The sequence below is a fragment of the Paroedura picta genome, chromosome 13, assembly GCF_049243985.1.
Source record: "Paroedura picta isolate Pp20150507F chromosome 13, Ppicta_v3.0, whole genome shotgun sequence".
NCBI lineage: Eukaryota > Metazoa > Chordata > Lepidosauria > Squamata > Gekkonidae > Paroedura > Paroedura picta.
The window spans coordinates 46,022,503-46,049,675 of NC_135381.1; the positions used below are offsets into that span (position 1 = coordinate 46,022,503).

General features: G+C 46.7%; 1 protein-coding gene across 2 annotated transcripts; it reads right to left on the bottom strand.

Annotated features, from left to right (window-relative positions):
* Nucleotides 1-9,440: 9,440 nt before the first annotated feature.
* Nucleotides 9,441-27,163, bottom strand: LOC143822819 (copper-transporting ATPase 1-like). Of its 2 annotated transcripts, XR_013226267.1 has the most exons (5): nucleotides 26,504-27,163; nucleotides 17,624-17,731; nucleotides 16,601-16,992; nucleotides 13,293-13,410; nucleotides 12,667-12,677 (listed from the first exon to the last, which is right to left on the bottom strand). XR_013226267.1 is itself a non-coding variant. In XM_077308438.1 (4 exons), the coding sequence occupies exons 1-4, from the start codon at nucleotides 14,819-14,821 to the stop codon at nucleotides 11,464-11,466; spliced, it is 615 nt and encodes a 204-aa protein (XP_077164553.1). In that variant the 5' UTR covers nucleotides 14,822-15,558; the 3' UTR covers nucleotides 9,441-11,463. The 2 variants fall into 2 exon arrangements, 1 of the variants encoding a protein (XP_077164553.1); XM_077308438.1 differs by lacking the exons at nucleotides 16,601-16,992; nucleotides 17,624-17,731; nucleotides 26,504-27,163 and adding exons at nucleotides 9,441-11,743; nucleotides 14,708-15,558 and having other exon boundaries at nucleotides 12,575-12,677.
* Between the last annotated feature and the right edge of the window lie 10 nt (nucleotides 27,164-27,173).

Here is a 27,173-nt window from a genome sequence, read left to right on the forward strand (position 1 = left end):
ACCACCCCGGAAGTCGAGGGGAGGAAGAGCAGTTTGTCTGGAAGTTCTCTGAGAGACGGCCTCGGCGCCTCAGACCTGCGAGGAGAGAGAGCGCCGGCGGCTGATTTATGGCCAACAGCCACCTCAGGTGTGCCCAGTGCCAGTCCCAGTGGTGCCTAATCGAAGGAGGAGTCTGCCCTGTCTAGGGCTGCAGCTACCCCACTGGTGAAGGAGAGCCCCAGCGGCTGATTTATGGCCAGCAGCCACAGTCGGTGTGCTCAGGGCCAGTCCCAGTGGTGCCTAATCGAAGGAGGAGTCTGCCCTGTCTAGGGCCACATCTTGCCCACTGGAGAAGGAGAGCCCCAGTGGCTGATTTATGGCCAGCAGCCACAGTCGGTGTGCTCAGGGCCAGTCCCAGTGGTGCCTAATCGAAGGAGGAATCTGCCCTGTCTAGGGCCACATCTTGCCCACTGGTGAAGGAGAGCCCCAGCGGCTGATTTATGGCCTGCAGCCACTGTCGGTGTGCTCAGTGCCAGTCTCAGTGGTGCTTAATTGGAGGAGGAATCTGCCCTCTCTAGGGCCACATCTAGCCCACTGATGAAGGAGAGAGAGCCCCAGTGGCTGATTTATGGCCAGCAGCCACTGCAGGTGAGCTCAGTGCCAGTTCCGGTGGTGCCTAATCGAAGGAGGAATCTGCCCTCTCTAGGGCCTCTCGTAGCCCACCGATGAAGGAGACAGAAGAAGTTCGGCATCGGCCTGTTTATCGTTCGCATTTAGAGGCGATTTGTCTCCTTGATGCCAGCAGGCACCATTTCCTTGATGTCAAGATCTGCTGCTGCTGGCTGATTCCCAAGGGCTGCCTGGCACTGAGAGTCCTTGATCACGTAAGTCATGACTCCATGTGATGATAAATGTCATAATTTGGTGCCAAGGGGTGCTGTGTTGACACACAACTCACCAATTTGTCAGCTCTCTGACAATGAGACCCTGAGCATGCTTGCCTCCATACTATTGCCACCAAGTGCTGCTGCCAAGCATCAGCACCAATCATCGTTGCCCAGCAGTGCCACTGAGCATCACTGCTAAATGTCACCACAGACTGTGGGGAAATCCAAAGGACAGGCAATGGTGCTCTCCCCCTGTCCCCAACTTTGAGCGTCAGCTCTGCAAGTAAGCTCTGCCCACCTTCCCAACACCCAGGAAAGATTGGGAAAGAGATTGGACATGTGGTCCTAGGCTATATAGATGCCATTACCTGCTGCCACCACAAGTGAATCTTTGACACAGTTGCTGGCAAAGGATCTGAGATCATCTCAGAACTGATTTTTATAAAAGCAAGGGTATTATAGCCTTCTGTCTACAGAGGCCCTGAGTAAACTTGCATTCACACCTGCATTAGCAGAAAAACAGGATGTTTAGACTCAGGAGGAAAGGCTGTTCTTATTTTGGATTGTTTTAAATTAGAGCCACCTCCATCATTTGGATGTACAACCAGCAATGATTAGATCTGTTTGTCACCTTCCTCCCTCCCCACTTTTTGAAACTGATGGAAGGAAAATATATTTTATGACGCATAGGGGATCCACTGGCATAGTGGCAGTACAACTCAAATGTGGAGAGTGGCAATTGAATGCTTCAGGAAAGGGGGCAAAAAGCCACAATACGGTAATGCCAGCCTATATTGTAATGCATCATCATTCTTGGCTAATCATTCCCCGTGGTTCCCTGAATAAGGTCTAAACCTGGGGGGTTTTCCTTTTGATGGTAAACATTTAGTGCTCAGACATATGAGATGCTTGGGCACATAAAGAAATTCATATTGACAGCCATAATATTGGCAACGGTAAGCATGCAGGTTCCCATAGTCAGGATCTTCTTTTATCCTGATCAGATCTACCAAACAATCCCGCCCACTCAAATGCAGCTGTGCACCCCTCAAAATAGAGGGTAAGGGGATGCTACGAATGGAAATTCTGCTTAATCCCCAGGGAATCTGCAGCCCCAGCATTGGGGGTCCTTTGTATATTTTCTGGAAACTTATCCTATTTTTCCTATGTTTGGGAAACAGTGATAATAATAATAATGTTTTTGTATTTGTATATTTATGATGCAGAGCATTTGGTGTAGCCTCCGTTTGGCATCCACCATTCCTGATCGATGAAGTGGCAGCCATCCTTAGAGACAGTGTTGCTGTATACCTGTATATATATATATATGTGTGTGTGTGTGTATCCATCCTTCCGAGGTTGGTAAAATGAGTACCCAGCTTGCTGTGCGGTAAAACAGTAATGACTGGGGAAGGGAATGGAAAACCACCCTGTGTTGTCTGCTGGGGGAACACTGGAGGGCATCACCCCAGGGGTCAGACATGACTCGGTGCTTGCACAGGGGATACCTTTACCTTTATGTATATAATAGTCCTAAAGAGTGTAGGTGAAACAGCTATCCTGTATGTTGGGTGACATACTAAGTACAGAGAGATTGAGGAGTTCATATGTCATGAACAAGAGTCTCCCTCATTTGTCAAAAAGCTTATGGTCTGCCATAATCACTCTTAAGGGCACTGGCTTCTTACATCCATTCCTGCATTTCTACATAATGCTTTTTATTATGTTTATAATGTGTTGCTTTTTGGTCTAGTGTCTGCAACTTGGTTATTCCCAACTTATATTGCAACTATAGTGGATCACATCAGGCTATATAGTTGCTATGTGTATCCCTATTTCAGTGACTGGATGGTCAGGCAGGTTCCCTTTTGTATTTGAATCCAGTCTTCAGTGAGCCTTGGGCATGCTGTCCAAGTTGTGGGTCTGCAGCATCTGTGCTCATTCCCTATTGAAATGTGGCATTTATGGATCTATTTCACAATGTTTTTTCCATTGAAAGGACTACTGAGGCTATCCCTCTGGAAAACAGATTTCCACCCCCTGGGGGGTGGGTGAGGGGAAAAAACAAAAACAAAAAAGTAGAATCTTTAAGGAACACCTTTGGTTGAAACTCCCTATTCCCTTGACTCTCCTGAGGGCTCTGATATAGTGATCTTCCACTTTCTCCTCACAGTGACCCTGTGAGGTAGGATAAGTTGAGAAAGAGTCACTCTGCAAATTTCCATGGCAGAGTGGGGATTTGAAGCACGATCTCTAAGATCATACTCTTACACTCATCACATTGAATCTCTAGTAGGGGATACCTTGATACTATCTCCTTTGACTTTGAAATCCTCACAGTTGCCTTGTTATTTGACTGTGGAAAGCGTTGTACTATTATTGTCTGAGTACCGGGTCAGAACATCTATTTAGACTATTAATAAGACTCAAAATTCAGAGCTATTAATGTGTCTTTGATTCTTTGTTGTGCAGGATTCAAGAACAGCAGGTCCTGTTTGCCTACAGATGACTCCATGGCATAAACCTATATGAATTACTATGGTGGAAACAGGCTACCTGAGGTTATGTTACAGTGCTCAGGTTCTGTTCAACATGTCTCTGTCATCTACATGATGGGAAACCTCAGTGTGCTTTGGTGCTAGCCTCAGCGCATATATTGGATTGATACAGGGAAGATTAAGCAATGATTGCGGTCACATATGAGTGTCAATAATGGACACTCCAAACATAGTTCCTTTTTTGCTGCAAGAAGCAGTACAGGGTACTCATTTGCTACTGGAATCAATGCATGTTGTGCTCTGGGGTATCAGTGGGTTCACAACCCACTGGGGAAACCTTTCCATTCTTCATTAACCTTCTTCTTCCCTTGCAGGATTCCTAGATATGGTATTTGAAAGTTCTAACTGGACAGTGTACACTGCATTTCTGAAGCAACCTGTAGACCAAGTGGAGTGTGTTTCCTACTGCAAGCATACAGGTTCATTGCCTCTCTGACAGAGCCAGAATTCCTGCATAGAGACCTCCACCATCACCTAGTGGTCAGGCAATTCCGACTGATAGTTCGTCTGCTATTCCTGGCTGGTGGTTAATATTTAGGGTCTTGAGGGCGTGGGTGGTAAACCACAAACCCTCTTCTACTTGTTCTATTGGTGTAGATGGAAATGTTTCTAGATCAGGATAGCAAGATGTTAGCAACTCAACCGTTAAAAATGCATTTGTGAATCTGCCTTTTCTTTGATTCATTGATTGACAGATTTATGTATTACAGTACATCCTTTTTGGATGGCCGTGGATTCAGCCTGAAGGTTGGAGGAAACGTCTACCTTATCTGATGGCCCTCTCTTCTCTAAGATTTCATCGAGATGAGTAGTATTAAAACCGAACATGGTTTTTCTTCCCCAAGTGATTTCTAAGTTACTCCTGACTTGACACCTGGTTCTGAAGCAGAGAGGGCTATGTGTATGGGATATGTTTGGTTAAAAAAACCAAACAAGTAAATAATGGAATGGGCTGATCCAGGCAATGTAGAAATCGTTACTTGCCTTACTGATCCATGAATGTGTAGAAGGGCCTCAGTACAGATATTACCATGTTGAATGATGTTTCCATAAACTGACAAGCTTTGCCTGAAGTAGATGGCCCTATTGGTATCTCTCTGAATTACATGTTCTCAGAGTTTTTTTCTGCAGTCTTCTTGACTGGATTGCCTCTAATAGACATCCGCAGTGGAGTGACCTGATCAATGATCCACATTTGTCCACCACTTTGTTATAGATGTCAACTCCTGGAGAGAGGTTCTGTGGGTAGAGTGGATTCAATCCATTTTCTGCTATGTAAGCCCACACCCACCTCCAGGGTGCGTGATCTTGCTAGTCTCCCATGTGGGACTGCACAGAAGCCACGAAGATGAAAACAGGGTTGCACTTACCTGTAACTGTTGTTCATCGAGTGGTCTTCTGTGCAGTCACACAACCCTCCCTCCTTCCCCGCAGTGGGCCGCTGATAATGGATTGACTTGCCTGTTCCGGCGGCAGGAAGGAGAACTGAGGGGAGAGTGCTAACCCCTCCCACATCATGTGACTTTGGGCGGGAAAGTCACCCTCTGTAGGGGAGGGGTGAGCACTCTTGGGAGCTTCTAGAATTTTATATGTATAAAAGCTTGCGAGTTCCTCTCCGTGGCAGGCCTGCGATTCCGCAGAACCCATGTGTGACTGCACAGAAGACCACTCGATGAACAACAGTTACAGGTAAGTGCAACCCTGTTTTGTAAAGGGCTGGGGGGGGGAGAGAAGGCGTCCTTCGCGGCCCACCTCCAATTAGTCAACGGACCACATGTGGTCCACGGCCCACAGATTGGGGATCACTACTCTAGCAGACTGAAACAGTCACCGACAAATACTGTCTTCACACATATACGCAGCAGCCTCATAACAGGCAAAAGAAAGGAAATCCCCTCATCTTTTCAGCACCTTTCCATTTGCTCCTCCCCAGCTGTGCAGCTCTTCCATTCTGTACACAGGACAAATCAGTCAAATCCTCTATCAAAGGATTTAGCAATGCAAATCTGACATCAGGGATCATGAGACAGAAAACTGTAGGAGAACACCCTTCTGAGACATTAAACGGGTGACTTGGATTTTAGTAAAGCTTTTGACAAGGTTCCCCATGATGTTCTGATGGATAAGTTGAAGGACTGCAATCTGGATTTTCAGATAGTTAGGTGGATAGGGAATTGGTTAGAGAACTGCACTCAAAGAGATGTTGTCAATGGTGTTTCATCAGACTGGAGAGAGGTGAGTAGCGGGGTACCTCAGGGCTCGGTGCTCGGCCCGGTACTTTTTAACATATTTATTAATGATCTAGATGAGGGGGTGGAGGGACTACTCATCAAGTTTGCAGATGACACCAAATTGGGAGGACTGGCAAATACTCCGGAAGATAGAGACAGAGTTCAACGAGATCTGAACACAATGGAAAAATGGGCAAATGAGAACAAGATGCAATTTAATAAAGATAAGTGTAAAGTTCTGCATCTGGGTCAGAAAAATGAAAACCATGCCTACTGGATGGGGAATACGCTTCTAGGTAACACTGTGTGTGAACGAGACCTTGGGGTACTTTTGGATTGTAAACTAAACATGAGCAGGCAGTGTGATGCAGCGGTAAAAAAGGCAAATGCCATTTTGGGCTGTATCAACAGAGGCATCACATCAAAATCACAAGATGTCATAGTCCCATTGTATACGGCACTGGTCAGACCACACCTGGAGTACTGTGTGCAGTTCTGGAGGCCTCACTTCAAGACGGACGTAGATAAAATTGAAAGGGTACAGAGGAGAGCGACGAAGATGATCTGGGGCCAAGGGACCAAGCCCTATGAAGATAGGTTGAGGGACTTGGGAATGTTCAGCCTGGAGAAAAGGAGGTTGAGAGGGGACATGATAGCCCTCTTTAAGTATTTGAAAGGTTGTCACTTGGAGGAGGGCAGGATGCTGTTTCTGCTGGCTGCAGAGGAGAGAACACGCAGTAATGGGTTTAAACTTCAAGTACAACGATATAGGCTAGATATCAGGAAAAGGTTTTTCACAGTCAGAGTAGTTCAGCAGTGGAATAGGCTGCCTAAGGAGGTGGTGAGCTCCCCCTCACTGGAAGTCTTCAAGCAAAGGTTGTACACACTTTTCTTGGATGCTTTAGGATGCTGAGGGCTGATCCTGCGTTGAGCAGGGGGTTGGACTAGATGGCCTGTATGGCCTCTTCCAACTCTATGATTCTATGATTCTATGACTTCAAAGTAGCCGTTTTATTATGATTTAAGCCACTTGGAAAGGACCACTTAGATCTCTGTCAATGCCCAGGTGTCATCTTTAGACCAGTGTATAAATGAGATGCCTTAGTGATTTGGGATATATCGAGGAAGCACAAAGACAAACAATAGGAAGCACAAAGAAAACATTAAATCTCAGGATAATCCAACAAAAATTGTTAAAAATAGAGAGTGGAATTTATACAGGAAGGACTACTAGAGAATTATGTTGACAAACCCAAGATTATCTGCTGCAGTCTGGAGTGGGGGAGAGTATGACAGTTTTCTTTACTTCCAAAAATACACAAAGGGACCTTTTCAGTTACTGGTAGGCCCATTGTTTCAGGGTGTGGTGGAATTGTAGAACCCTTAGCCACGTTTCTAGACCTCTTCACTATTAATTCTTATTTAAGGGATTAAATATATTTTTTCATTCACGTTAACAGTGTTGGGCTAAAAAAATAAGGGCAGATTGCTTGTCACTTTAGATCAGCCCTTCTCAAATTTTTTTTACCATTGAGAATCCCCTGAAACATTCTTCCAGCTGCAAGAAACCCCAGAAGTATTGTGATCCTGCAGGTTGGGAAGCATAGCTGTGTACACGCCTACTGATGGCACCTTTGGTTAAACTCTTTGTGGGATCTGGGCAAATGGAGGCACAGCTGAACTGTTGAGTATTTGAACAAGTTTCTGCTTCAGAGGACACACTCCCAAGACTTCTAGGGGATAGAGTTGTTCTGGACATACTGTTATGTGGGCTGTCACCACTCCATCAAAGGCTGGCACACCCGTGTCAACCCTGACACTCCTGTGCAGACCCTGGCACCAGAGAGAGAAAAGCCAAGTCAAGTCTCGCAAAGCATTATGGGAGAGCAACTAAAACCCACTTCTTGCTCTCAAGCAGGACTTGGAGTTAGGCTTCCCCCAACCTACGTGCTTGCAAACAAAAGAGGAGTTTGTCAGCACACCTGGCAAGTACAGAGAGACAAAGGCACCCCACCCAAAACTCCCCTCCAGCCAGCCAAGCACTTTGTCTTGGAAAGGGAACTGGCCACTCTCTTTCAACACCAAATCTAATCCAAGATTTGGTCTTTGTCTTTTCCCTTACCACTATCCCCAGGCACAAGCAATCATCCAGGATTTGCCAGAAATGGGCCATCAGCCCTTCTAGACAGGAAATATTTCTTCATATTCCCAGCAGCTAGTTTCTTTGTCTCAGCAACCCGTTTCTTTGTTGGGACCTGGCTACAGTCGTTACTGGCCATCAAACTCTTTGTCCAAGCCCTGGACAAGGTAGGATCAGCCCCCTGTAACCTCAGGCCACAGATTTCCTTTAAATATTGGGCTCCCACAGCCACAAAGGGCAGTCAGTTTCCAGGCTACAGAAACGCTGTCCGACGTTCGTCTTGGTCCCTCGTCCGTCGCCACAAATTGCTTCCCTGGACCTCCGGAACTCTGCCCCACCCAGAAGACAGGTAGATATCACTTCCAATCAACCCTTAGTATAGGTTCCTCCCCTATAAGCCTTTTCTTTGTGTGCTAGTGGCTAGGAATGTACATTTCTATGCTAGAGTGCGCATGTGTTGTCTTTTGTCTAATTGGTGTGTGTTAATAAAGTCCTTTCATGTTTAGATCATTGTCTGCCTTGGTTCTATCTCAGTGACATAATTACCCAGTAAACTGTGCAATACAAGGTCCCACGTTACACCACGCTGCCTCTTGCTGGCTCTACTAGCTGATTCCCCACAACTTAATTTAAACACGTGTCCTTACAGACACGCATTTGGCGTAACAATATCAGCTGGAATTCCATCTCACATGGACTCAATTAGGAGATGGATCGGAAGTTTGCATTTTAGCTTGTCTGTTTAGCCATGTTCGATGGTTTAACAAAGTGGGTTCAATTGTATCCCTTATCTCTGTTCCCTCCCCCAATTTTTTTTCTCCACTCCTTCACAAGGCTTCAGCACTAGCCTCCAGACAATTGCTGACGTGACACAGGCCAGATTTCATCAGACCCGCAGTTAGGTATAAAGGTTTCTTTCTCTCTCTCTCTCTTCTTCAACGACAACTTTTTCCCCCTACTTAACACCCGAGGATGCCCTTTTGAATGAGAACCGAGTAACGCTGAGTTGTGTATGGAGACACTTTTACTGAAATAGGAGCCGTCTGAACTAGCTTTTTGCATCTGAATTAGTACTGCTCAACGTTGCTGTATTTTACTGTGTGGTGGTCTTTTGAATAATATTTTAGAGCATGGGCTCTTTTTGGGGTATAGGCTCTTTTTGGGTGGCTTGAGGAAACTCTGTGGAAGGTTTCCTTGGCTGTACTACAATCGACTACGGCCAAGCTTCAATAAACTCTCTTCAGGCGAATGAGTGATTTCTCGAACGCAGCATTCCCCTCTGGCTCGACATGATGAAAGCCGACACAGGGATGACCATGAACCCACTAAAAAAAGCGGTCAGAGACATGGCCAAGACTTTCCCATAGAATCTCGGAGGGTCGGACACGACTGAACGGATGACATCATCATCATCATCATCATCATCATCATCTCTCAATCAAACGTTATGAGGGGCCCCACTAACATAGTGGTCTCCTTCCCACCCAGATTAGCTTTCTCTTCATCAGGAGGAATAACCCTATTAAAATCTTCCAATAACCAACTGTTATACTCCAATTCAGTTATCTTATTTCTCAATTTCACACAAAAAATTACACTTTAAGGACATTTGGAATATAAATAGCCCACATTAAGGATCTTGTAACTGACCAATTTATTTTCAACAACTACATATCTTTCCATCTTATTAGTAGATCCAAGGTAGCTTTAATATATGAAGTAGACCAATTTCTTTTCTTATTTGAATAAATAAATACTTTACCTAACTTGGACATATTAATAACCATTCATCTCTAGTTTTAAATGAGTCTCCTGTGAAGCCACTGTGACCTTTTGTTTTTGCAAAATATGGTAGACTTTCCATCATTGTTGCAGACTATTTAACCCATTCACATTCCAGGAAATTATATTAAAAAGGCAACATTGCTACAATTTCTAAAAGCCATTACCTAGAAAGTTTCTGGTCTTTCAAACTAGGCTTCTGTATTTTGGACTTTAAATGACAAGACACGTAAACTGGTCCCTTCCTGCCGTAGATCTACCTTAGTGGACACAATTTACGGAACGTTAATTGATTCTGCAGTTATGGTTTCCTATACATGAAGAAACTGAGCACGGCACTGAGGAGCTGGCCTTCCATTCCTCAAAGGGGTTATTGTTCCAGATTTCGATCCCCAACTGGCTCTCTTGAGGCACATTTCTGTTTTCTGGTCCCTGCCAGAAACCAGTGGGGAAAAGTCTGCCAAAGAATTTTTTTTCAGACAGTCTGCACACTCTTTATATTTCCCAGGTTGAACTGAATTGTCTTGGCCAGGCAGCAATCCGATCCACAGCCCAGCAGTAAGGGAAGCCCACCTGTGGCTTCGGGTGCCGGCAGCTGCATAAGGTCTGACATGTTATTTTGTAGTTATCCAGTTAGGGATAAACACAATCTATGGCTTTTAAAAAGGATGCACTTTTATTCCTTCAGTGTGCCTGTCTGGCAGAAATTGGAAGGAACTCCTTAGCCTGTTTTACTGAAGAAACCTTAATCTGGTTGTTCTTTCATCAAAATGGTGACCCTTCTAATTCCTCCTATCTAAATGTGATCTCTTTTTTCTCCAGACAGGAAACTGGGAACCTTCTTTGGAAGATCCTCCCCGGCATCTCTCTTAACACTGCCAGTTGGTGGCATTGCACTGAAATCTCGGCAGATGAGTGGACTATAGGCCCTGCATCCCTAGGCTATTTCCTAATAAAAAGATGGAAATGTCCCTTTGCAAGCCTTTTTCATAGGCTACCTTTGGGTTTGCCCTAAAAGTCTGAGTAGTCCATCACATCCATTTCCAGGTTCAAAAATTCTTCCAGGGCATTCACCAATTCCTTTCTTCTTCTTTTAAACCCCTTGTTTTTAAAATTGTTTCTTTTCGCTATTATTAGAATGCTATTGCCAAATCAAGTACTTTGTACACAACATTTTGAGTCCTGCCCCATCTGTCTTCTTCATCTTCTAGCCCTTCCCTCATTCATTTTACTTCTGTTGAGGTTATCCCCACTCAGTTTTCCAATATTTTCAGGTGGGAAATTTCTATTTGATCAATCTGGTCTTTGATCCCTGGCTGTATTTTGTCAAATCACTGGTCAACCTTTTCCAACTTCTTGTCTAAAGTTTTAAAGCTCTCAGTCATTTCTTTTTGAAAAGAGTAGACTAATCATGTGATCCGCTTACTCATTCTCTTTTAGTTTTGCATCCAAATGCTGTCTTTCCTTTGAGTGGGGGTCTCCCTTTATCAGATGATCTAATCTTCCTAGTTCACCCTCTGTCACCCTGTTTTTCTTTGACTCGTCTGCACACTTTTCATATTTCCCATGTGGAACTGAATTGTCTTGGCCAGGCAGCAATCCGATCCGCAGCCCAGCAGTAAGGGAAGCCCACCTCTGGCTTTGGGTGCCGGCGGCTGCATTCTGGTTTTGCTCCGGGTGGTAATACTGGCAAAGCAGTGCAGAAACAGTCAATGTTCTGAGTTAGATGTGTGCATATTGGAAAAAACTGCCACGTCCAAAAGGGCAAATAAATTCCAAGGGAATGGCTGAGTTTGTAAAAGCCCTTCCAAGGTAAAGCCAGGCCAACCTTCCCAGGAGGCCAGTGCATGAGGAGAGACCCAGCCCGCTCTGTGGAGACGGCCTCTTCAGACGACTGTACTGTCGTCCTCTTCCTGGGAGTCCCCGATGAGAAGCGAATGCTTGTCCGGCTCACTGAGGATGATGCTGCTGAGGGACCGCTTGTCCGAGAGGAGGGAGTTCATCGAGGCTCGGCTGTAGTTGACAATGCGGTCCATCAGACTCAGTTTGGGCGACCCCGGTGCGGTGTCATCTATGCCGATGTGGACGCTGATTTCTGAAGAGCTCTTCAGCCTGGTCTGATGGCAGGCACGCAGCTCGTATCTCTCAGGAGTAGGCTTCTTGTAGCTAACAGAGGAGGAGAAGAGAGTGGACCTTTATCAGTATGGGGGAGTGTGAATGTGCACTGGGCAAAGCTAACCCTGCAAGAAAAGGTTCAATCCTACCTCAACAACCCTACAGGTTCCCATGGGCGGCACAAAGCTGGGGGAAGTCCCCTCTCCATCCCTCAAGGGCATCCCTGCGGTGGAAGATGGCCTCTTTACCAAGCCATTTCCTACAAGCAGCTGCCACTGACCTCCCAAAGGATCCTACCCTGTCTGACGATTATGCCAGTTTTGGCTTTGTGAGGTTCTCTGCAGAGGCAGCACAGGTGACTTCTAAAGCCCCCCACTCTCTGTGGGGAAAGAGCGAAATCTCTTTTCAAACTCCGGCTCAGCCACTGACGGCAGCAGAGGCTTCTAACCTACTTCATTAGGCCAGGAGCTCAACCCCCTCCTCCTCAAGGCAATGGCCACTGAATTCTTTAAGGTCTGGAGAAATCAGCCCATGTGGTTGCACCCCCCATGAAGGGGATGCAGACAGGCAAAAGTGATGTAGTCAGAAGGGAAGACTATAAAACCCAAAAGTGACTACAAGGAAAGGGATCCAGACACCCTAACATTTCTGCTGCCTCCATTTCAGAGATACTTGTGAGTGTGTGGGGACGGGGGGGCAGACCGGGTTCAGGCAAAGGATCCCCCAATTGCAGGTGGGGAAGTCATCCCTGGACTTTCTAGAGGGGGAGGGGAAATGCTTCCCGCCCAGGGTCTCTCTCCCTCCCTTTTGGAAGGAAGGGGCTTTCCTTCCCATTCAGCCCTGTTGCCAAGCAGGAGGGAAATTCAGGTGTGCCAAACTCACAACTTCAGCAGGAGAGAGGACAGCACGACGGAGACGGAAGAGGCTGCCATGGCTGCCGAGCCCATCCAGGGCTGCAGAACCAGACCGGCGGGCAGGAAGACGCCTGCAAGATAGAGGCACACAAGCGTCACGCTTGGTGGACGTGGACAGGAAGGGAAGGGAAGGGAAGGGAGAGGAAGGGGAGGGGAGGGGAGGGGAGGGGAGGGGAGGGAAGGAAGGAAGGAAGGAAGGAAGGAAGGAAGGAAGGAAGGAAGGAAGGAAGGAAGGAAGGAAGGAAGGAAGGAAGGAAGGAAGGAAGGAAGGAAGGAAGGAAGGAAGGAAGGAAGGAAGGAAGGAAGGTGGTGTGAGGGAATAAGGCAGGACAACCAGAGAGGGAAGAGATCCAAGTAGAAGACAGGCCGTTGTGTTTGGGGCAGTTATGCTGATGGCACAAATGCAGGGGGGCTGTGATGGGGTACAACTGAATGAGAACCAGGGGTGTAAGGCTGCGGTGCAAGCCCGTGTGGGGAGCACCAGACAAACTCCAGTTTGTAGTGCTTCAATGAGAGACCTGTCCTCCCCTCAGCCCCACCCTCTCTCAGCCAGGAGCCATCACCAACTCAGGTTGCCAAAGTTTCTTTGCTGGTGCTGAGCAGGGTCACGATAAATCCACACAGCTCCTTCTTCAGGAACTGCCCACTGATGCGAGGGGAAAGGCAGGCCCCAACAAGCCACGTACCAGCCGCAACTGGAACACCAATGAGGTTGTAAATGAGAGCAAAGACAAAGTTGATTCGAATCCTCTTAACGGTCTTCCTTGACAAATCGATACTCGCCACCACGTCCAGCAAATCATTCTGTCGAAGAAGCATTGACAAGGAAGCTTAGTCAGAGATGGGGTTCCTTGTGGACCCCGGGGAGGCCTGTAAAGGCGAAGCAGGGCCAAGAAAACCCCGGGAAGGGAGGATGAACCCCACAGGAATTTTTCCCACCACTCTATCTATATTCTGCACTGGGGAATTACAACAGACGATAGAGAAATACATCCCTCTCTTTGCGCATTAGACCAGTGGTCCCCAACCTTTTTATCACCGGGGACCACTCAACGCCGGGGACCACTCACCGGGGACCACTCAACGCCTTTTACTGAGGCCTGGTGGGGGGGTAGTTTACTCCTCTACTCTCAACCACTGCCCTAGCACTCTCTGATCGCTATGGTAATGTTTAAACATCCCTTCAAAATAAGAGACAGACACGCCACAACAATGAAGTGTGTTGTAAAGGACCAGGGGGGGGGGGATATGAAGTAAAGGGTTGGGGGGGGGGAGAAGGTGTCCTTCGGGGCCCACCTCCAATTAGTCAAAGGACCACATGTGGTCTGCGGCCCACAGGTTGGGGATCACTACATTAGACAATTCACTGTCAAGAAGAGCTTTTTTGCCAGCCAGAATGAACATCTTTCCTTCTGAGTTAGCAAAAGGCAGATTTAATAAGTTCCCTGTCTCCCAGAGGCTGTGCCTGCATGGGTGCCCCACTCCAGAGACACAGAGCCATTGAATCCTAGACCACCCCCACTCTGAGAGTTGTCGTCCAGCTTGGAGAGCATCCTTATGCAAGGCTAGTATTATCCAACACTGCATTGGGACAGCCCTGAATGAGAAGGACCCTGCTGAGATGCCTGCAAGTGCGCTGATCTTCGTTGCCAACTAGGAATGGATGGACGCTGCAATTGCTGTAACTGAGTTTGATTGTCTGTAATTCTGTTTTGCAAACCTGGTTTGCAAACCATGTTTGTCCTGTATTTTACTTCTGCTTATTCTTTCCTTCTGTTACGTCAATGAAGGCTTTGTTGTTGTTCCTGTTCTGCAGAGCTCATGGTCACCTTCTCTGAGGAGAACTTGGAAGGGCCTCATCCTGCCGTCATTCCACACAGGTAGAGAGACCAGAGCCCTGCCCACGTGCAGACACTATCTATGAATCATCCAAGCAGCCAGCGTGTCCAAACCCACTCCTTTCTCCTGCTGCTGAAACAAGAGGCCCAGCCCACTGCTGACCATGGCTTCACAGTCTTCCCAAGGGGGAAGGAGCCATTCCCTCAAGCGTAAGTGAAAAGCCACTGCAGCTTGTGCGCTCCATGAGCCTCCTGCCACTCACCCTAATCAGAACCACATCAGCTGCCTCGATGGCCACATCGGTGCCTGTGCCGATCGCGATGCCGACGTTCGCCATGGCCAGGGCAGGGGAGTCGTTGATGCCATCTCCCACCATGGCTACTCGCTTCCCTTCTTCCTGCAGCCGCTTCACCTTGGGCGGCACCCTCCAGGGACAAAGCTGGGGGAAGTCCCCTCTCCATCCCTCAAGGGCATCCCTGCGGTGGAAGATGGCCTCTTTACCAAGCCATCCCCTACAAGCAGCTGCCACTGACCTCCCAAAGGATCCTACCCTGCCTGACGATTATGCCAGTTTTCAGTGCTGTCAACAGAAGAAAACAGGGAACCTTTCCAAGGCAAATCAATTCTTTTATATGCCAGAAGGAACAACCATAATGGCCTCTAGATACATTTCATTTTCATTGACTTCATCAGTGGTTGAATCCTCCAAAAACAGTTTGCAGTATCAAAGGTGGCAAAATCCTATTGCCTTTCCTTATATTACTATTTTAATATTACAATTTTAATATTTTAGTATCAATCGTCCATAGGGTCTCTAGGGTACTGCGGGGAATACTAGTCAATGACGACAATAAAGTCGATGAGGGGAGGTGGGCTTGTGCATGCTGGAAATCATTGCCCTATCCAACGGGGCAATTAAATCCCAAGGAAGTTGGCGACTGTGAAAAAGTCCTTCAGAAGTACAGCCAGGCCAACCTTCAAGGGAGATCAGGGCATTAAGGGAGACCCAGCCCATTCCTGGAGCAGGTCTCTTCAGATGACAGGACCTTTTTCTTTCTTGTTCATTTTTCCCAGCTGTGATTTGCACAGACATCACCAATTACTGGGCAGCTCTTGGTCAATCAACCAGGTAGGCCACCTGGAAAGCCGGACAGGGATGTCTGTGCCCGATTCCTTAAATGGAACAGCAGTTGTCAGGTGCAACTGTAACCTATTCCGTTTGAGCAGCAATATAGCAAATGAATATTTCTTATTTAAGAAGCGAGAGTGTTCACTCACATCTGTGACAGAGTGGTCCCATCTCCTGACACCTCCATTTATTAAAAGAGCTTCAGAAGACATCATTTAAGAAACAACAACTAAACATCTCCAACAACAAGCATCAAGTCACCCTCCAGGCCTGTAGTCCTTGGGCATGCCAGGGCCTCAGCCTTTCTGACCTCTGTCTCTTGGGCAGTCCCTTGAGGAGGCACCAGCTGGGCTCTCTCTGGAAGGTCTTCTGTTCCTTACAGAAGTCTCTGGTCTCCTTCATTGCTCAGGGTGAAAGGCACCAGTGGGCAGATAACAATTATTCACCTTCCCACCAGGCCCATCTGCCATGGTTCTCGTGCCAAGGAGCCCTCAAAGATGCAATGCATGGGGCTCAAACCAGACTGGGCAAAAGGCCACATACAACCAAACTCCCAGGCGAAGATCCAGCAAAATGCTGTCTGAAAGGACCACTGTACCTACACAACTATTACCCAGCAATACTGGGAAATGAATGTCATGTTTCACTCTTAAAGGATCAAAACAAGAATGAGACAGGCACTTCTTGCTTGTGGCCTCAGTGGCAGGCCACACCGCTCTCCCTCCCAGCACCTCTAGGCTTCTCCCCGGCTCTTCCTCCCCAGCCTTCCTCTTCCTGCCTCACCCGCTTCCTTCCATTTACATCTCTCCCTCCCGGCAAGACCTCAATGGACTCTCCAAATCCCCTCATTCCACCCCCCCACCCCCCCACCCTCCTCGCTCCTGCTTTCTTGCTGGCAGCCTGGCTGTCCCCTGACGGAAGGACGGGGCAACACCCCCACTGCTCCCCCTCCCAGCCCTTCCAATGCTCGATGAAGGCTACCCGGTCCCCTCCCCTCCGTCTCCTCGCCTGGTTGACCATACTCACCTCCTCCACCGAATACCTCCTCCACGCCGGCAATGGAGCTCCTTAGTACGGCTGGAGGGAGCGGCTCTTCCCCCTAAAGCCCTGGTGTGTTCTTGTCACCAGGGCAGTGTCTTCCACAGGGGGAAAGAGCTGGGGGGCTGCTGCTGGGGCGGACAGGGAGGCGGGTGGCCCTGGCTCTCCATTGGGCAGCACGAGGCGTACCCGCTTCATCAAGCCAGGGCCTGGCTTCTTAGCCCCCGGCCGTAGAATCGGCCGCAGCTTCCCCCTGCTGCATCCCTCTCTGTCCACTGGCTGTGGTGAGGTAGATGGAAGACTGGCCAGAATATCCACCAGTCTGAGGCAGCCCCCAACCGGCTCCTCCAGCCGCGCTCGGTCTTTCTTCCTGGCCGCCTCTGGAAAGTAAAAGCAAGAAGAGCAAAATGAACGGGGCAGGCAGGGGATCCTGGGCCTTCCTAGCTCTTCCGGGGGCTCTTCCGTTTAGCACATTGCGTGGTTCTCCAAAGAAGCCACAGTCAGCAGACAAGAGATCCGCAAATGGCCTTAGCACTCTACATGGACCAGTCGTTCACACAGGGGCCTTGCCAAAGTCTGCTCCTATCGCTAAGCCCCTCTGGAGCAGCAGGAGGACCTCAGGCTGACGTAAGGCCTCTGAGAGAGGTTGTGCTCTGGCCCTGCTTTCTTGCTCAGGATTCAGGCGCCCCATCATCTCCTTGGGTCCTTGCTCTCAGTGTGGGCGGAAGAGCCCCCGGTGCTTCCTGGGGGGCACTCTGTGCTCTTCCCCTCCCCCTCCCTCTTCCCCTCTTCCCCTCCCCCTAACTCTCCCTTCCGTTCTGCAGGGTGAGCTGCTGGCCCCTTTCCTGGGTGGGCCCTCAAGAGGGGATCTCTGCAGACAGGGCTTCTGGGTCCTTGGCTGCTGATAGCCATCTGCTCAAAGCAGGTGAAGCAAAGCTAGCCTGTTCCTCGAGGCTCCATCATGGGGCCATTCGGGGTTCCTTGTGCTTCCTGGGGCCTGGAGGCTCTTACCCTGGGAGTTCTCAATTGGAGGAAGGCGGCCAGGTGCTCCATGCTGGGGGGCAGGTGTTCCCTGGACGAACAGAGACCTTCCATTAAGCTCTCTCTTTCTCTCTCTCTCTGTAACACACACACAAACACAGAGACTCAGGGTAACCTACATCACAAGATGCTGATCCGTGCACATATCCCGCCTGCAACTCTTTGCTCCATGTGGCTCAAAGGGCCTGCCACTCTGATATCCACCTGCCCTCTGCTGGAAAGCCCTCCTTCCTCAGGCATAATCCGTTGTAGGCCCATTCGGCTGAGCACTCTGCTGGGGCAGGTGCTCTCAAAGGTTCACTCCCCAGTGCTGATTTCCAAGGCCAACAACTGCAGGGGGTTCCATAGAATCTGTCCCTCTTAATAAAACAGTAAGGAGGGTTGGGGTGGGCTGAGTCCGTGATCAAAACTCCCGGATTGGCCCCTTGACCCCGGACTGACCAGTAGAGGGGCCAAACCGAAGGCGCAAAGAGCCTTCCAGTTGGGCCCTCACCAGGACAGACCAGAGTTCCAGACAGTCGGTGGACACGAAGCCAAAGTTCTGACAGGGCCCGCCCACCTAGCCCAGCCAGGGGCAATCTGGAGACATGGCTGCCAGTCTGCCCCTGACCACCGCTGTCCTAACTGTCAAGTCCAACTGCAAATTGCCTCAGAGCCCTGACAGAGCTGGCAGGAGGCTGCAGAGTGCGCCCCCTCCCCTCCCTCCCTTCAGGCCTGCTGCGAAGGAGCCTCTGACAGGCCCTGACTGAGGGGAGGGAGGCCTTTCCAAGAGCAACGCAGGGGAGCCTGAGGGACTTCCTTTTGAGGGTGGGGAACTTTCCCCTTTTGCCAAACAGTTGGCTGACAGGGAGGCTACAGAAAAGCCCCTTCTCACTTAAAATACTGCTCTCCCCAAGGGTTAGACACAGCCAAGCCACGTTTCTTTCTTCTTTGCAACTCTCTGCAGATTTGAGGCCACTGCACAGCATTATTCTGCAGATGAAACTGTTTTTTTTTGTCTCCTGTTTCATCTGCACACCAACCCTGTGCAGTAGGCCTCAAGTCTTTCAATTCAACAACAACCTGTGTGGGAAGCCTTAAATGTTTCTTCTCTACCACAACCCTGTCCAAAGTAACCCTTTCTGCCTGGGGAGCTTATCTTTATACTCTGAAGGTGAGCTGTAATTCCAGGAGCTCTCCTGGAGGTTAGCTACCCCAGGGTTGGAAATATTCCTGGAGGTTTGGAGGTGGGAGTTCAAACTCGTACAATGCCTTAGAGTTCAAAGGAGCCATTTTTGCCTAGACTTAGGAGGGAGTAGTGCAGGTGTATCCCTCCTGGGCTATGGCCAGCCATTACCAGACTGAACAACTCCTCCCCTTCCTCTTCCCACCACCAAGCTCTAGCGCCCATTGTATTCCTGGATACAACGGGCTTTGCCCCTAGTCATAGAATAATAGAGTTGGACCCATGACCCTCATGGGTCATCTAGTCCAACCCCCGCACTATGCAGGACACACACAAAACCCTATAGCTCATCCACTGTAACCTGCCACCCCCTTGAGCCTTCACAGAATCAGCCTCTCCATCAGATGGCTATCAAGCCTCTGTTTTAAAATTTCCAAAGATGGAGAACCCACCACCTCTCGAGGAAGCTTGTTCCACTGAGAAACCGATCTCACTGTCAAGAACTTCTTCCGGATGTTTAGACAGAATTTCTTTTGAATTAATTTCATCCCATTCGTTCTGGTCCGTCCCTCTGGGGCAAGAGAGAACAATTCTACTCCATCCTCTATATGGCACTCTTTTAAATACTTGTAGATGGTTATCAGATCCCCTCTCAGTCCTCTCCTCTCTAGGCTAAACAGAGCAAGCTCCCCCAACGTTTCCTCATATGTCTTGGTCTCCAAACCCCTCACCATCTTTGTTGCCCTCTTCTGGACACATTCCAGTTTGTCTGCATCCCTCTTCAACTGGGGTGCCCAAAACTGAACATAGTACTCCAAGTGAGGCCGAACCAGAGCAGAGTAAAGCGGTACCATCACCTCCCGTGATCTGGACATGATACTCCCTTTCATACAGCCCAAAATCCCATTTGCCTTTTTAGACACTGAGTCATATTGCTGACTCATGTTCAATGTATGGTCTACTAAGACTCCTAGATCCTTTTCACACATGCTACTGCCAAGACAAGTCTTCCCCATCCTATATTGATGTATTTTGTTTTTCCTACCTAAATGCAGAACTTTACATTTGTCCCTATTGAACTTCATTTTATTCACTTAAGACCACTTCTTGAGCCTATGAAGATCATCCTGTATTCTGTTGCGGTTGGTCTCATACTATTTTATTGCAAGAATATACTTCAAGATGGCGACGGAGCTGTAGCAGCGTTTCCAGAGGCTCTCCTACGCATTTTCTTTTCTTTCTAATTAACTCCTGGAGCTTGTTTGAGTGGCTTGTATTATCGTCGGTGCCACCTGATTTACCCTGAGTCTTTACATCCGAGCTTGGAACTCCAAACACTTGGTAGGACTCATTTATACTTAAATTCTGCTGTGTTTCGAGAACAGAGTGCCGCCAACTAAGAGAGTCTTTACCTTGGAGCTCATCGGAGGAGTTAACTATACTGAAGATAAGAAGCCAATTATCTATAGTTAGCAACTCTTGTTTCATTTTTTTCCTGTTTCATTTTTCTTCCTGTTTGGAATTCTTCCTTGTCTGCCGTATTTAGTTTGTTTTGCTCCAACACGCCTTAACACTAATAAGCTCAGTGGACGGGATTGCAGCGAGCTTCTATGTCTCTCTTCTCCCCTGAACATCATTTGTTTATTTGAATATCCTGTCCTTTTGACTGTTCCTTTCATTGCCTATTTGTGACAATAACAGCCTCTCACTTGTGAGCTTTAAGCACTTGTGAGCTTTAGGACCTTTGCAATGGGAGGTGGTAAAAGGGTGAGTAAGAGGGTGCGTGAAGGTGATGGCGATATTACTCCACCCCCTGCCAGCAAGCAGACAAAGATAGACGATTTTATTATGGCAAGTGGCATCTAAAAAAATGCTGTCTCAACCTCAAACCGATTTGCTCCATTGGAAAATTGTATCACCAAGACTCAGTGTGAAGAAGAAAGAAAAGAGGGAGATGACTCAACTGCTTGGCTGTTAGAAGGCCAGACTGAAGCCAATTGCAGAACCTCCGATAACATTCTAAGTGAACTCTCACATCTGACTGCCAAAACTGTGAACGCCTTATTTGAAAGAATAAAGCTTATTGAGGACAAGATTGACAATATGTCACAATTGCTTGCACAACACTTCGGCCCTAACCTAGGCTTCAGTGGGAAAGAGGTATGTAATCAACCTCCTAAAATACTCAATTTTGACAAGAAGCCATTTGTTACAAACAATGGAGAGTCTAAAAGGGCTAGCATACATCTGCAGCACTCGGAGGAGAGTTTAAATTTCCAACTTAAGCTTCTGCCATGCAAAGTTTGTCTGGTGGTTTGTAAGTATGGAGACCATCTCATTCCTTGGAGGACAAAACAACTGGCGATACGTCATCTAAGTAATATCCTCGGTGTGAATACTTCTTCACTTGACTTAGTACAAGTACAGCCTCTCTACAACCTGAATCAAACGCAAAGAATCCTACTGGAATTTCATAGCCCCAGGTTTCCTACCCTACTACTCCGTAAGAAGTTATTTCTTCGCTCAAAAGGGATTTTCCCAGTCCGCATTTTTGAAAACACAATTTTAAAATCTTTATTGCCAAAACAGCATACTAATTCCTTGATGGAATTGGGCAGTCCTTCTGAAGAACCACCAACGGATGCTTGCCAGCAAGATTTGATACAGTGGACTGATCTACCCACTCAACCCAGCTTGGATCAAGTTCATTTTGACCCTGAAAGCACAACAGAGAAAGAACTATTGAACTCTGATCTTCTACCTGCAGAGCAAAAAGAGATCACAACCAGACTGGGACATCTAAGACTTCAGCTTCTGAGCGCTACAAAAGGCATGCACTCACGAGGCTCAGAATCTCCTCACCAAAACATTGTATTGTCAGCAGGTACATCTGGGCCATCTCAGCCGCTGATCCCAACCTCAATTTTAACAAGTAGTGGGAAGCAAAACGAACCCACTACCAGCACCAATCGGGAGATCCTAGAGGGCACTCTGCCCAATGAAAAATCCAAAAAACCAAGAGAGGAAAGCACCACACTTGCACCATTATGTAATAATGGCTGTGTAGTCCTGGATCCGGAGGGAGATCTGAATAAGATCACAAATGAGCCCTGACAATTAAAGTGTTTGTCCTGGAATCTTGGGGGGTGGAAGAACAAGCTCCATGACACTGATTTTTTTAAGTTTTTGCAAATTCATGACATTATTTTCCTGCAGGAAACATGGATCCAGGAACAGGATTTCCTTTCTATTCAGGGCTACAAGGCCTTCTCAGTCCCAGCAACCAAGATACATACAAAGGGACGGGGGCGTGGAGGCCTGGTTACCTTTGTTTCAGTTGATTTAACGGTTGATGTTTTAATCTTAAAAAGTAGTCAGTACAATAACTTCCAGGTCCTATTAGTTAAGGGACTTTTCCCCAGAAGATTAATATGTATTAATGTATACATTCCACCTAATAGTAGTAAGAGCCAAGGAGATGATCTCTGGGACTCCCTGGCCGATACCATAGAATACTTGCTCCTTCACTATCCAAATTCCTATATTATAATGGGTGGTGATTTCAATGCAAGAATAGGCTCTGGGGCAGTTGATGTAGGAGGTAATAAGAGTACTCAAATAGCCACCCATGCCTATCTCTCGGACCGCTCCTCAAAGGACAGGATTGTCAACAAATTTGGCCTCAAACTTCTAAAATTGCTCTCTTTGGCCAGTCTATACATTTTGCATGGTACCAGCTTGGATATATCAGGAGGTGCTTATACTTACCTATCAACTTATCGAGCTAGCACGATTGATTACATCACAGTCTCATCTGATTTACTTAACCTAGTAGCCAAGTTTGAGGTTGTTGACAGCTTGGTAAGTGACCACTGCCCACTGAGACTAACACTTAAAACCACTGGCAGTAAAATCTTGAAACCAGTTTCTGAATTAGCAGGTTTACCATGTTCTAGGAGACTCAAATGGTCCGACCAGCTTCAATCCAAATTCTCCCAATTTTTTGCAAACCCAGAAACAGAATCTTTGAGGCATGCTATCCTTCAGTCAGATAATGATGCTATCCAAATCTGGGAAGCTATTACTACTCTCCTAAAGCCGTTTCTTGTTAATAACAGATCAATCAAACCTTCACCATATTCAAATAATGGTTGGTTTGACCAAGAGTGTAAAACTCTCAAAAAATATATAACCTACACCATGAGGAAAGCAAGGAGTAATACTAATGAGTTCTGGATGCCCCAACTTTTGTATTTAAGATCACAATACAAAAAATTAATTAAACAAAAAAAGCTCGAACATGCCAAATCCTTATGGAAAGAATTAGATCGGGCGGTCTCTGAGAAAAATGACTCACGCTTTTGGGCACTAGTCTCCAATAGTTTAAACACCTGGTCCCATCAACTGGAGGCTCAAATACCAGCTAAAGATTGGGCCTTGCATTTCAGCAAGGTCTTTGGAGCCCATTTGGCTTCACCCCCAACAGCCATGTCACATTTACAACATATCCCTTCTGATCTAACAGATCTTCCAGTTTGGCCCACAGTTTCAGAGGCTGAAATCAAAGGCCTGATTTCCTCATTGACATCTGGTAAGTCCCCAGGGGAAGATCTGATCCCTACAGATCTTTATTATTATTATTATTTATTGTATTTATTTATAAAGCCTTTCCATCATGGTGGTCTCCTATATTAGCAAAAACCTTCTCGCAAATTAACAACACAGGCCAAATCCCCCCTGGATGGAAACTTAGCATTGTTGTGCCCATTTACAAAAAAGGGGACAAATCAGCCCCAAATAACTACAGGCCTATTAGTTTGTTGGACATAGCAGCAAAACTGTACAGTAAGCACTTACTGACCAAGCTGGAGGAATGGGCAGATGAAAATCATATTTTATACCCACACCAAGCTGGATTCAGAAAGGGCTTTAGTACTATTGACCAATGTCAGATACTTCAGCAACTGGTCTACTCAGGGATAAATGGCCCTAAGAAAGTGTTGTACGTTGCATTCGTTGACTTGGCCGCAGCTTTTGATTCTATAGACAGGCAGCGCCTATGGCAAAAATTAGCAGACTTGAACATTGATAGGCGGCTCCTATTTCTGCTGCGGGAGTTGCACTTTGATACTTATGCTCAAATTAGAGTGGGAATTTCTGGCTCCCTAACCAACAAAATTCCAACATGCAAGGGCGTCAAGCAGGGATGCATGTTGGCTCCCCTGCTGTTTAATTTATACATTAACAACATTGTAGAAAGACTCTCTGGCCCACAATTTGTTTCTCCTACACTAGGAGGTCAAAAAATATCTATTTTACTTTACGCAGATGACATGGCCCTAATTTCCCTCACAAAAATTGGGATGCAAAGACTACTACAACAACTTGGTGCTTATTGTAAAGAAGAAGGTCTTAAAATAAACTACGAGAAGACAAAAGTAATGGTCTTTAGAAAAAGGGCCAAAAAGTTCTCTTGGAGCATATCTGGAAATTCTGTTAGCCAGTGCAACTCATTTAAATATCTGGGTATCACATTTAGTGAGAGGATGAATTGGAAACTTCATCTGGACACCATTAGAGCCTCTGCAACACGCCTAGTGGGCACTATTTTGAAGTTTTATTATACAACAGGAGGCTTCCTCATCGATCCAGCCCTCAAATTATACAAGTGCAAGGTTATCCCCCATCTTTTGTATGGAGTAGAGGTCTGGGGATGGAAGGAAAACACCATACCTAGGCTAGAATCTGTTCAAAATATATTCATAAGGCGAATTCTAGCCCTACCTAGGGGAACTCCGGCTGTTTCGATGAGGGCAAAAACAGGTCTGCCTTCTCTTAGTGCCCGAGTACATTTGGCAATTTTAAAACAGTGGAAAAACCTTAGGTTAGCCAACTTAAACAAATTTAGTCATCAGTCCTTTAATATAATGGTATCTAACGATCCAGCACGGCATAGACTTATTAATAGCCTTACTGCACGCTACTCCATCCCCGATGACCTCCTAAACCCTTCAGCTAATAACTCTCACCTTAGAGACTGGATCTTCAAAAGTGATGCCCAGTTAGACAGAATGCAAATTTTGAAAATTAAGTCAGCAACATGGTTTAAGCGGTTTAAATATGACCACCGTAGATCCTCTTATCTAATGAAGATCACCAACCATAATCTCAGAGTAGCTTTTACATCACTTCGATTCGAAACGATGCCTACAGAGGTACTGGCGGGTCGATTTAGCTGTACGCCAAAAAAACAGCTTTTTTTGTGGTGCACAAGCTCTGGAGGATTTACCCCACTACATCTTTGACTGCTTACTTTATGCTCAACCCAGAGCCAAATTCCTCAATGAGACCTTACGGGGTTCTAACCTTCACTCCGTTGCTGAAAAGATTATCTTTTATCTGACCAGGTTGATGATGTAACATATAAAACCGCCCTATTTGCCTTGGCTGCAAGGAAAATAAGGGCCAATGTTACAACCACTAAGGCAGCCTCTTAACACTCTTGCACTTTGTATGCTGTTTCAGTTTTTTGGTCTTAAATTTTATATTTTTATACAGTTCCTTTTATTCTATTTTACTGTTTGTAAATTTGTATTTTATATTTTGTAAAGGCCTATGGCTATATACAAATAAATGTATCTATCTATCTACTTCATTGGTATTCTGTTGCTGCCTTCAGTTGTGTTTGCTACCCCTCCCAGTTTAGTATCATCTGCAGATTTAATAAGTATCCCCTCTAATCCCTCATCCAAATCATTTATAAATATGTTGAACAACACAGGCCCCAGGACAGATCCTTGGGGTACTCCACTTGTCACTCTTTTCCAAGAAGATGCTGAACCATTAACAAGAACCCCCTGGGTACGATTTGTCAACCAGTTATTGATCCATCTGACAGAATTAGGATCCATACCGCATTTTACCAACTTGTCAACAAGAATATCATGTGGAACCTTATCAAACGCTTTACTGAATTCCAGATAAACTATGTCCACAGCATTCCCCTATTGCAGCAAGATAATTACTTTATCAAAAAAAGAGATATGTTTAGTCTGACATCACTTGTTCTTGCGAAACCTGTGCTGAGTTATAAAGCAGAGCTCTCAGTTCCAGCTGCTCAAGGACTGACTGTTTGATGATTTGTTCCAAAATTTTGCCAGCTACAGATGTCAAGCTGATGGGTTGATAATTACCCGGATCCTCCTTTTTCCCTTTCTTGAAGATGGGGACAATATTTGCCCTCCTCCAATCGTCTGGCACCTCCCGTTCTCCAAGAAGTGTCAAAAATGATGGACAGAGGTTCAGAGATGACATCTGCAAGTTCTTTTAGTACCCTTGGATGCGGTTCATCTGGCCCTGAAGACGTTGTTTCATTTAAAGAAACTAGGTGTTTGTGGACTGCCCCAACAGTGATCCTAGGCCTCCATTCCTGTCCCCCGTGTTGCGTTACGTTTTCTCCTCATAGAGCACTATTTCCCTCACAAAAGAAGACCGAGGAGAAATAGGAGTTTAGCAGTTCAGCCCTCTCATCATCCAGTATAATTTCACTTTCTTGTCCTCTCAGTGGTCCTACCAAGTCCTTTCTATATTTCTTATTTGAAATATAACTAAAGAAGCCTTTTTTTTTTGCTATGTTTAGCACTTCTTGTTAGTCCTTGTGTTTCCTGGTGCCTGGAGGCTCTTACCCTTGGTGTTTTTGATCCCTGGAATCGATCGCTGGGATTGATCGCCAGGTCCTCCATGCCGGGGGGCCGGTGTGCCTTGTATGAAGAGACCCTTTCCAGCCATCTCGATCCTTTTCTCTCTCTCTCTCTCTCTCTCTCTCTCTCTGTAATACACACACAAACACAGAGACTCAGGGTAACCTACATCACAAGATGCTGATCAGTGCACGTATCCTGCCTGCAACTCTTCGCTCCATGTGGCTCAAAGGGCCTGCCACTCTGTTTCGTAGGCTGCTCCCCAGCCCTGCCTCCATTCAGACCACCAAGTATGGCCAGATTCATCCCCCAACCACCAACAGGTTTCCCGCTTCATTAACCTGCTTACCCCTTTCTCATAATTAATAGATCCTTGAAATCCCCTTCCAAAAATCCCATGAGAGGAGGCCCACATTGTTCCCTTCCAATCCCATACTGAATCCCTGGGCAGCGCGGCAGATTCCAACTTTAAACCGTCATTCAGGACACAGCCGGCATAAGAGTTTCATCTTAGGCTTTTCTGTAAATCTGCAAAAATCTGCATTTCCCCCACTGTTCTAGCCAATTTACGGTTTCCAGCCCAGAGAAGGGCAATGCAGGAACCAATGGCTTTATGCCCAGAATAAGTCTTAGGCTCCTCCCCCAGGCATTTGCT